We start from the raw sequence: 12,272 nt of genomic DNA on the forward strand, positions 1-12,272 counted from the left end.
TAAAAATAATGCAGAGTTGTCTCTATACTTTACTGGGCCTAAACAGAATAGAAACACAAATAAGGTGCTTTGCATGTTCTTGACTTTTGTTGTTGTTGTTTCTTTTGCTTTTTTGGTTGCTTTTTTTTCTTAAGACTTGCTAACTAGTAAGTCTGCTGGCTAACTGGGAGGCACTGAAAAGTGATATTAACAAACATAGAAATATCCCTTTTCACAGCAGACATACTCAGGCCCAGCAAGCCAGGAGACAAATTAAGTCCTGGATGGGGAGGTGGGCAGAGAGGCAACAGAGTCCAGGGGCAATGGGAGGATGGATGGCAGGCTGGGGAGATAGTGGGAGCCAGTGACGATGTGTGTGGGGGCGGGGGTGCCTGGGCCCAGCACCTGAAGCCAGAGTCTACTGCCATGTGCTTAGAGCCCGCCGACCTTCAGCTGGGGGGATGGAGTCCACTGACCCAGTGCTGAAGCCAGAAGCCCAAGTCCTACTGCCACCAGGAAAAAGGGGAACTCACACCTGCTACCTGCTTCTCTGGTGTTTGTGGCTCCAGAGGGGGGCAGGGCCAACCCCTGCTGGCGGCCCCGGAAGAGGAGCTACTGCTTTTCCTGTCCCGACCCCGCCAATCACCGCCCAGGAGCCTGTGGCCACAAGAAAAGACCCTGGTGGCCAATGGTCACATTTGAGAAACGCTGCCCTAGATAATATCAACTATCCATCACTCTCATAAAGAAATTAATAAACCAAACAAGTAAGATAGACACTATTTCTGTGAGATGTACAGAAAGTTTTGTGTGTTCTTATTTTCCCGCTACTGGTTCTAATGATTTGTGATTATTGTCAACTTCAGATCCTGATGATGCTGGTGCACAAATACAACAAAAATGCCATTTTAATGTTAAGCTCCAGTGAAACATGTGCACACTGATAGATAAGATGCATGTAAATAATCAACATTTGCTGAATGTAAAAAGACAAAATAAAAAGCAACAGATATGGTGTGCATATATTTAGCGTATCACAAACAGGGAGTAAAACAAAGAATATCAGTCTATAATAAAGTATTCCGTATACCTTAACCTTGGCAGACCACTTAGTGAATAAGCCTGTTTTATGCTGTAACACAAGGGTACCTATTGTCTTTCATGTATTACTTAGAAGTTCAGAAAGCCATCTTATCCCAGTTCAAAGGGAAACAAATCCTTACCAGTTTCTGACCAGAAAGAACCTCCAAAAGGGCAAGTAGCTTAACCCCATCTTTGATATCTTCAAACAGATCATTGACCACCAAGGGGGGATTGCGCTGAAAGGTGAAAAGAAATCAGATATCATAAGTAACAACACGGCTACTCTGTTAAAATAGAAAGGGACAGAAAATTAATCTGGTCTTTGTCAGCAATGGTTTCATGGGCCAGTTATCATTTGGCATTGCTGGCTCTGGAATGTAACACTAGATGCATTAATATCATAATGTAAGGACCTGAAATAAATCTACTGCCCTGCACAGTGAAGGCATGAAATGTTGAACATATAGGGCCAGATCCTCAGCTGATGCAAATCAGCATAGCTCCATTGACTAGCCCATAGCATCCAGGTAAAAATGACAAGAGGGATGGAGAGTGAAAGGTAGCTATATGCTGCATTAGTGAGATATGCAGCTGCCAAGTTAGTCCCACCTACTAGCAGCATTAAGGTCAAAGAGAGGAATAGTTACATGTTCAATTTTCATGCTCAGGATCACACTTCAGCTTAAGTCTGTTCATGCACAATAATTTGCCATCCCACAATTTGTCCTGTTTTTGATCCTGTGTTCTTGAGAGGAAGGGAGTGTGCACACAAGACTCTTTAGATGCTCCACATGAAGGACTATGCGTACTTCTTAATCTTATTAATAATACCCATGCATAGCTTCCACATCCACTTGCACTGAACACAAAGACTTGCAGGATTCAAGGTTATTATACAGATGTGCAATGTAAAAAATAATATGGTGGCACCTTGAATATTCTTAAACTTTAAGCCCACATCACTGACCCTTTACCTTAAGTCCCAGCATTGAGTGAATGTTTACAATTTCAATAATCACTACTGATTTCCAAACCTAAAAACATCTGTCATCTACATTTAGATTCACCATCATTTTTGCTGAAGAAACCGTAAAATCTACCATTCTTATTAAGAATGCTAAACTTGGGAGGAATCTACAATGTTGACATGCCCATTAAGAAACTATTAATTAAGGTCAAACACACAATTCCTACATACAGTATTACAGCCATATTTTGATTTATCTCATATTCCACCTAGTATTCAATATACTACAGGAAACTGTCTCTAAACCTGAAACATACAACTGGGTGAGTAGTATGAAGGGAAGACAAGGTGTGGCAGGAAGTGTTTAGTGTGCTGGGGCTGTTGGAGTCACAGTACTACTTTTACATTGCTGACAGTTGTTTCAGAAGATTGCCATATTCCCTCCCCCCCCCCCCTTTCTCCTCAAGGCATTGCAGTTCTCCAATACTAAGTTACTCAGAATATCAGTTCCCACTCATGACAAATTACTGTAACACATGCTATTAAATTTTCAGAGACAACAATGATAATATTAAAAATATACTTAAACAGATTTTGTTTCCAGATATTTTGAACGATAAGATGTCATCATTAAACTCTACTTTCTCAACTGCTTTGACACTTCTTATGCCATTTTATGTAACTCTATCAGTTGGATAGTACAATAACAATTTCATGCATTTTCCCTAACCTAGCACATCAAAAAATACTGAATACTGAAATCCTGGACGCATTGAAGTCATTGGCAAAATTCCCATTGACTATACTGAAGCCAGGATTTCACCTCAAGTTTGTAAGCATCCACATGTTTTGTTGCTGCTGATTGTCTATTAGACATACACAAGATGGAAATACCATATAAATAACAAAATTCAGTCTTCACTGTTTGTAAAATCTAGAAAAAAACAAAAAACAAACAAAACAAAAAACCCTGACTTCACAGAAGTCATGAAGGGCAACAATTGTTACAGTGACTAAACACATAAATAAGTGAGAACATAACATCAGGGACTAATATATACTAAACTGCAAAAGAGGTGCCTACTTTGTTTTATGGTTACATCAGATGTACATCTGAAAAATCACGCTTTCACAACCAACTTGATGTACTGCTCTTGTATAGTTCATACAGAAAGTAACTGAAGAACTGGAGATAAAAAAGGAAGCATTTCCCTTCAGGAGCAGTGATGATATAACAAAGCAGGAAAAAGCAAAGCATCCCTGTTGTAGCCTCCAACATTGAAAATACTCTCCCTTTGTTGTTTAATCTAGATTATCTACTTCTTCTATGAAAAAAATACTTTTAGCATTAAGTGAAAAGAACATTCTTCTGTTGAAATAAGTCTTTGTACATTTAAGATTTGTTATGTGGTTATGCTCTTACAACTACAGTAAGAGAACTGCAGGTTTCCTTTAGATTACTGTACAGTTGTGTTGTACAATTTAAAAAAAGATGATCAGAATAACATGTAAAGTTCTTTTCATTCTGATATGCTAGTAGTATCAGATTAATGAATAATTTTGTTTAAAGAAAAACCCTCTGCTTACCACACTTACATTTCTACTAATACCCCTGATGCTAGACCAAACTCTTCCTCACTGTGACTCCAGTGAAATCAATGGAGTGTCAAAGTTAAAGTAAAAATGGATTTGTCCCAGGCAATCTTGTATTACATGCTACAAATATAGATACAATTCATTTCCCTCTGTGTTGTTTTTTCCTTTGTAAATTTTGAAGCAACATTATACTACTTTCAAGTATTTGGATTTAGCAGTGAAAATAATGATCCATAAGGGTGGTCATCACATCACTAACAGTGGGTGAAATCATGTCATTTCGCCATTGACTTCAATGAAACCAGGATTTCTCCCAAAAAACTTTACTTCTAAAATGCTATGCTTTCCATGCAAACTAAAGCTGTGAAGACAGATTTCATAGAACTTGGAAAAGGAGGCAAAATATAAAGAGTGCTGGAAAAGATGAGAAGTGGCAAAGAAACAACCAAATTATTGACAGCAAAGATTTTGAGACCAAATGCTGAGAAGTAAGGGAAACCACAACAGTTCCTCTTAAATCAGGAGACTGCAATTCATCTCTTGCTGGTGCTAGCTGGTAAATATAAACCTGTGTATTCTATTGAGCAAAGTTGTCTTCTTTTTTCTCTTTACAATCACTCGCAGTGCTTAGCAGAGCAGAACACATGCATGGAAACATAAATAAAACCAGTACAAAAGGGAAGCAGAAAACACAGATAAGAGATATATGAACACTTAAGAACTAACTTTCGGGCAATGCACTATTACTAGATTGGTACCATTACCTCTTAGATTGGAAATTAGGTAGGTAGCTTGCTTCCTAACCAAAAACGCTTGGTGCAATATACATCATAATGTAAAGTCCTCTAACACCATTAAAATGTTGACTTCTTTTTAAAAGAGAAAAGCATGTAAGGAGGGCCCGTTTAAAAATAAAGTGTGCATAGCTAATAACTCAAGACTCTTTCTTACCAACGATAAGTAAATGACATAGCAACCTTTTTTTCTTCTTTTTTTTGTATGCTGCTGTGGTCGCACTGCATTAGTTAAAACATTACTGATTTAGCGGAAACAAACTTAAAAATATAAGGCCAAATTCTTTGGCAGCTCTTACTCAGAGTTCTCACTGACTTCCGTCTGTATTCTGGTTATATTGGGACAGAGTGGGGTGACATGAATTGGGATTTTGTCTGAGTAAGATCTAAGTCAGGACTACATGATTTGGCACACTGCATTTAGAAGCATCTATATGTGAAACACGTATATAGTCTGTGATATTTAACTGCAAAAAAATTCAACACGCACATCAATCCATCTCCAGCGTGTTTATTATCAATATACAGTGGTCACAAACTCAACATTTCCCACACTTTTATGCCTGTAATACCACAATTATCTCCTGGAGTATTTCATGCCAGTGTGAGAATGGTTAGAAAATGTTGACTTTTTAATGGCAATCACTAACTCCCCTTTTTAAGGTTGCTGTGGACATCAACCTTATTGTAATTCAGCTCCGTGTACCTATGAAATTCAGTATATCCCAAATAGTATGCACAAACTTCCTGACACTTAGAAGTTTTTAGATATTTATTTATATATTATTGTATATGCACCACTAAATATGATAGCTTAAATAAAATTCCTGTTTTTCATGGAAAAACTTTCCATTCAAACTAACATAGAGTGATTCTTCTGCTATAATAGATAAGTACATGCCCCTTGGCCTCATATGTAATGTCAATTTGAATAATGTGAGCCAGTTAATATGTACTTTTTCCTTGGTAGTCTCCAAGTGACAAAGTCATTACCTTTTGTTAAAAATGTGAATAAAGTTAAAAGCTACTGAATACTATTTATACAAGAGATGGACCAGAACTTAACAAATATTCCATCCAACTACCAGTCTGTACTGTCAAAATGTTAACATGAAATCTGTAGAAACATGTGGTACAAACATATCTGAACTTTAGAAAATATTAGATCTATATCCAGACACTGGCTTTGTGATTGGTCCCTACAGCTACAGTGACTGAATCAATAACATTGATCTTAACATGCCATATGTGCTAGAATTATAGAAAAGTTAGTGTTGATATAATATATATATATATATACTTTGCTCTTGCTTTTATACAGTACTTTGTTATACTGGAAGCAGTAAGCAAATAACAAAGGCCTTGTCTTCATTAGGAAAAAGGGTGTATTTTTAACACATATTAACTAACATACATTAAAATCCTAGTGTAGCCAAGTCAAGTTGTAAACATAATTTTCCTCAATCAGCTAACATGTATATAAACTACAACTTGCCTTGTCTATACGAGGATTTTAATATATCTTAGTTTGTTAGCTGATGTGTTAAAACACACCCTCTTTTTCTAATGAAGACAAGGCCTTCGGTGTCTGCTTACTTCCTCCAAAATATCAAAGCAATAGCAAAGCACACATATTATATCAACACTAACTTTTCCATAACTCCAGCACATATGGCATGGTTACACTTGTGGTAATAATTATATTTAAGAGTGGCTGTGAGGAGGCAAGACATGAGTGGTGAGGCACACTCACCACAAGTAAATTCATGAGCGCTGTGGGAGGCATATGAATTAACTGGGAAGCTTTTTAAAGGTTAGCAAACTGATTTTTTCCCATACTAAGTATTTTATTTAAATATAGATTAGAACTGATCACAAATGTAACTTAATGTGGGAATTTTTTGGATAATCCTATTGCTCTTTGAAACTGGCCTCTCGTTTGTGCTAATATTTAGAAAATTTCTTTGAACAGTGAAAGCAATACAATTTAGAGTATATCAATTAATATACTTAGCATGTAATTATTAAACTCAGAAAAGCAGATTTTTAAACAGCCTACAAACTGTAGTCTCTCCTCTCTCAGAAGTATTAAACTGAGTAACAGAAAACTTTTTGAAAAACCCAGACAAATATCATGGAACAAACAAGACATTTGATAAACTTCTCTGTTTTGTCCTACTGTTTTTTGTTGCATTGCATCTCCTTTTCTGTATTTTTCTATTGTCTCTCTAAACTGTAACTGCTTTGAATCTTTCTTCACACCTATGAGTACACTGCCTAAAAAACAGTTAGTGCTGTACAAATGAAAACAATAGTGTTTTGCAGATCCTCTGTAAAATGATCTGTAGAATGTTGTGAGACTTCCGTTACTAAAATAAGTGGTAGCTGAATTTTCAAATAGCTTCAAAACTGCATGAGCAAATCTGGCACATGCACTCGCTTGCACAAATTGATATCTGGGTGTGCAATTACCTGAATTTGTTTGTCCTGATTTGTCTGAACAAGCTGATGTGCATAATTTCAAAGGCTGTTTTGAATATCTGACCTTTATTCCTCAATGCCAATTTAAAGGATTTATCCTGAAGCCTCTAGGTCACATGCCCCCTCTCTAGAGGCATGCTCATAGTTTTTCGTGCCATCTGTGTGAGTAAAGGCTGCAGGATTAAGCCCTAGATTTAATGTGGCAGTTTTCTTCCAAGGATATCTTTAACCAATGGTTTATTATTAAAGGAAACATACCATAATTACTGAAGCAGGAGACTGGGAGTCAAACCTCCTGGGTTTTCTTCTCAACATTAGTTTGTTTGTTTTTTGGCTTATTACGTGACTCCATGCAAGTCACTTAGTTTATCCATGCCTCAGTTTCCCCTTTTGAAAAATAAATATAATAGTACCCAATTCTCATGGTTACTTATCTAATAGATGTAAACTATTCAGCTCCTTGTATGAAGCCACTACATACTCTAAGTGCAAAGTATTATTACAATTAAGCTCACAGTTGACTAGATAAGAGCTTGTTATGGTCTCAAAAATTCAGTAACTATTATTATAGATGACAATATCTATTCTTGGTTTTTTTCTATTTCCTTTTCTTTTCTAAATCCATAGAGAGTCTTTTTTTCAATTTACAACCCTGAATATAGAGATACATATATAGGTACAACACAACAATGCAGAGTAGTGTTTCATAAATATATCCTAAAAACCTTTCCATTCTTAGCTTTATTTTGGTTTATTATCCCTCGTCTGCTTTTATTTTAGGATGCTCTCCATTCTCCTTTTTATCTAATTATTAAGTGAACCATATTAGTTCAATTGTGTGGGTGTCTGTTTCGGAAAGTAGCCTGTGCTGCCTGACACTTGGTAGCAGAAGTTAGATAATACTGCAAGTATTCCTGGATTTGGGGGAATGAGAAGTTACTTACTGTGTAGAGTAACTAGGGTTGTTTGAGATGTCCATATGTACCTCATGAGCCAGAGATGAGAGGTTTTTTGGCCAGCAATACCCCTGGGCACGCATGTGCTCTTTCAGACCTCGTGCTTTGAAGTGAGAGCAAATGGGATGAGGCCCACCAATCGTCATTTGGTTCCTTTTCACTGCAGAATCCCTGGAGGTAAGGATTTTGAGTTAGAGGGGATGGAAGGGCAAGTTGTGGAATCTGCATATGGACAATAGATCTTGAAGTACTCCAGTTACTGTACACAGTATATAACTTTTCCTTCTCCTTCAAGTGCTTGTCCCTAGGCACATTCCAATGATGGTGACTCCCAAGCAGACATTTTGTTAAGGAGATGGGATCTTGTAGTAGTTAGGTAAACAATGAGTGAAGAAGGGTTTTATCAAATGCAGCATTGGAGCTGGAGGCTTCAGTCAGGGCACAGTGTCATGTAAACATGTGGATTGAAGCCTAAGTCACTGCTTTACAAATGTCCAATACTAGTAAGTTTTGCAGTGATGCTGCTGATGCAGTTTGTACTCTAGCAGAGTGACCTCTGATTGTGGACTGTGGATCTACCTTGGACACCTTTTAGAAGGTTGTATTGCAATTGGAAATCCTGTTCAATACTCTCTGGGATAAACTGCAGAGTCTTTTGTTCTTTCTGCAATAGAGACAAACAGTCCTGGTGATGTTCTAAAGGGTTTTGTTCTGTTTAAGCAGCAAGCCAAGACTCTCCTAATGTATGCAACATTGCCTCAGATCTGGCTGCATGGATTTTCGGGATGAATATTGGTAGATGTATTTGTTGATTCAAATGGAATACTGTCACTAGGGAGTATTCCAGTTGGGAGAAATTTAGGGTGTAGTCTCATGAACACTTTGAGTGGAACACCGTGTGTGGCGGGGTCAGCCATTAGTGCCTCAATCTCTCCCACTCTTCTGACCCAAGTTATAGCAACTAAAAATGCCATCTTCATTGACAGGCGCAGCAGAGAAGGAGCCCATAGGTTTTGAAGTGTAGTCTCATGAGGGCTGTAAGTAATAGGTTTAAATCCTGTGGGAGTACAGGTTCCTTGACAGGCAGGAACATTTTATTAAACCCCTTTGAAAACCAAATTACTGCTGGATGGGAAGAGACTGTATGATCCTCCACTGGCAGATGGTGAGCTGAAATCGCTGCCAAGTGCACTTTGAAGGGACTGATGGAAAAGTTCTTCCTTTTTAGTTATCAAGTAACTATTTGAGAATCTGTGGAATTAAGAAGTGACAGAATAAGTTTTGGTGGCACCAGGGGGAGACCCTCAGCTATTTTGCCAGGAAGTTCTCTCCCACTGCTTGTTAGAACTTTTCTAACCAGAGAGGAGGAAGCCTGCTATACCAATGACATCCATCCAGCTGTCATGCTGTGAGATGTAGGGACGTTAGATTCAGGTGTAGAATCTGTCCCTGGTTCTGAAACAGCAGATCTGGGAGTAGAGGTGTGGACCTGAGCTGAGATACTGACTGGTTCAATAGCTCCCTGAACCAGAACTGTCTGAGCCATGCTGGAGCTATGAGGATTAACTTTATCAAGGCCTCCTTGTGTTTGCAGAACACTCGGGTAATCAGAGGGGTCAGGGATAAGTATTCATCAGGTCTCCTGACCATGGTATGAGGAACGTGTATTCTATAGACTCTTGACTCATCCCTCTTCTTGAGCAGAAGTTCTGACACTTGGTATTGTGATAAGTGGCAAAGGTTTATCACGAGATCGCCCCAAGCCATGAAGATATCTGTCAGTATCGTGTCTTTGATTTCCAACCCATGGTATGGAACAAAGCATTTGGCCTATGAAACGATAGGCTCGCTGAGGAGTTGGCGCTCTCGCTCCTTTAATGTGAATCTGAATTGTTTTGCCTTCGCATTGACCACAGTGATTATGAAGCAGAATGGGATACGGTGCAGTAAAACCATTTCACAGCCTGGGGTGGTACTTGGTATTTCCTATCTGCCTTACAAGAGGTAGGACTGAAACCAGCACCTGCCACAGGGTTCTGGCAGGGTTAATGATGGCCTCGTTGACAGAGAGGACTATCCTTCCTCCTGAAGATGCCCGGAATATGTCTACTAACTTGTGTCTTTTTGTACCTCCTCAACAGGATTCGGACGGTCTCACCCATCCTTTTTAATGGGTCTTGGGAACCCTTAATAATCAATCTAGTTGTGGGGCCTTGGTTGGTACTATGGCCTCATGAGGGGATGAGGATAGGGTGACCAGTGAGGGAAGTCACTTCCTGATGCCTGCTCTTCCATCTCCTTCTCCTCTGTGTGGCTACACTGGAAGAGGGAGGGGTAGAGAACCACAGGCCTGGGTTCTGCAGGCCCCAGTATCTCTCTCGTAAGAGCTGTCTAGACTATGTAAGATGTGGAGGGTTGTGGCGAGAATCTGGTGAATAAAGACATCACTGGCATGGATCTTCCTCACCTTCTCTCTCTGAAGATGAAACAGACAACAACGCATATGCCTGATTCATAGGCAGTGCTATGGCCCTCAGTGTGATAGGGACTGACGGTGCCGAATTGATAGATAGAGTTGGTGCTAACTGTAGTACTGAAGGTGGCAGCAAGGGGGACTGTGGTTCCATTTCCATCAGGCCACATACCTGAACGATGCTGTGCAGGGAAGTGTAGATAGGTGTGCTGGAGCCAGATTTTTCTCAGGGTGGCATCGCAATCCTTGTAGTGGCAATAGTGTGCTCCCCTGGTTGGCCTGGTTCAGGTGCCAAGGGAGTTGGCATTGGGGCTATTGAGGTAGACGGTGTCAAGGTTGGTGCTAAACTTTTTCCCAAACTCATGGATTTTGGTGCCAGATGTTTTGTGCCATCAAGTAGGAACCAGCACAAGACTGAGTTTCAGCAGGAACCATTCTAGGCTGCGAAGTCCCAGATGATGTTCAGTGCCAGGGGAGCTTTTCATCTCAGAGGAAGCCTTGTTCAGCAATCTACCTCTGTGGCTTCTGGCTCCCTGCAGCTTGTCAGAGGATGACTCTGTTATTATGGCCATGGTTCTAGTCAAGGCTCTCAACAGCAAAAAGCCGGCACTTACCTTCTTGGGCTCTGAAGGTCCCTGTACTGGGGTGGGAAGTCATCTAGCAAGCCCAGGTTGGAAGTGGGTCTCATAAATTTAGTCATTAGGAAGACCTGAAGGTGGGCCTTCACGTGCTTCCTAACAGAGGAGCTGAAGGACTTACAAATAGCACATTTATTGGGAAAGTGTGATTCTCCCGAACAACAGAGGCACTCTGAGTGTCCATCTGAGGTTAGGATAATTCCTTCACATGAGGGGCAATGTTTGAATCTCGGAGAACCAGATGACGCCATACCAGTGACATATAAAACTCTAAGACTAAAAGCAACTGAACAACTATAATTACTGGTTAACTACGAACTAAACTGTAAAAGTAATAAGCTATCAACTATAATAGAAAGGCTGGCAGTATCTCAGACAGTCAGGGTTCCATCTCTAAGCCATGAGGAAGCGAGAGGAATTAAATGGCAGCTGGCAAGCCTCACTCTTATATGATCTCGCTACGGAGCATGAGGACTGAAAGAGTGCATGCATGCCCTACCGGTACTGCTGGCCAAAAAGACTCTGACTTCTGGCTCATGAAACACATGCGTACCATCAGTGGAATGTGCATAAGGACAAGCACTCAAAGGAAAGCTGACATTTCCTGACTGGTTAAGCCTGTGTCTAGTTTATTGCCTTTTCTAAAGCTTTGAAATTACTATTTTCAATCATCTTCTGCCAATGATAACACTAGCAGAAAAAGATAGGTCTTTTGTTTACTCTGACAGTGACCATCATTATTTCCTCTTCTTTAATCACTCAAGGCTTATCTAAAAATTCAGGACAGACACTGAAATGGAAAACTCTTGAGTAACTGCTGTCCAGAACTGCTGTACTAACTCAGTGTTGCAAATATTTCAATTTAGCTTTGCAGTACTATTGTTCTCCATTTTAAACTCAGGCCTTAGATAAATTCATCCAAATCAGGAACAGACAGCTTTCTCAAATTATTTCAGATATATTTTTACACCTGCTCTTAACAGAGATAAATAACCTAACTCCAAAAGTTTTGAAGTACATTCAAACAATCTGATTTTAAGGCCCAAGCCCCAGTCCTGTGCACTCATGCATCTGCCTAACTTTGTGCTTATGAGTAGTTCCACTGTCTTCATGGGTCTTCTCATGCACAAAGTTAAACAGATAAGTAAGTCTTCACAGGATTGTAGCCTTAAACTTGAAATCATCTCAAGCTTTTCAGTTAGTAACTTTTGACTGGAGATTTTAAATATGCATTGTATACTGAAAGTATTTTCAGCATATTTTTTAATCTATTTTTTATCTATTGTGACTGTTTCAGTGATATTC

At 39.4% G+C, this 12,272-nt stretch overlaps 1 protein-coding gene across 13 annotated transcripts in view; it reads right to left on the reverse strand.

The window, feature by feature from the left end:
• Positions 1-12,272, reverse strand: part of SYNE1 (spectrin repeat containing nuclear envelope protein 1) — a 499,708-nt gene that overhangs the window by 388,648 nt on the left and 98,788 nt on the right. For all 13 annotated transcript variants that reach the window (XM_075126812.1, XM_075126813.1, XM_075126818.1 and 10 more), the window contains one exon: positions 1,203-1,298. In XM_075126812.1, the coding sequence (XP_074982913.1) occupies positions 1,203-1,298 (96 nt within the window). The remainder of the gene's footprint in view (positions 1-1,202; positions 1,299-12,272) is intronic.

The sequence above is a fragment of the Caretta caretta genome, chromosome 3 (genome assembly GCF_965140235.1).
Source record: "Caretta caretta isolate rCarCar2 chromosome 3, rCarCar1.hap1, whole genome shotgun sequence".
Taxonomy (NCBI): Eukaryota; Metazoa; Chordata; order Testudines; family Cheloniidae; genus Caretta; species Caretta caretta.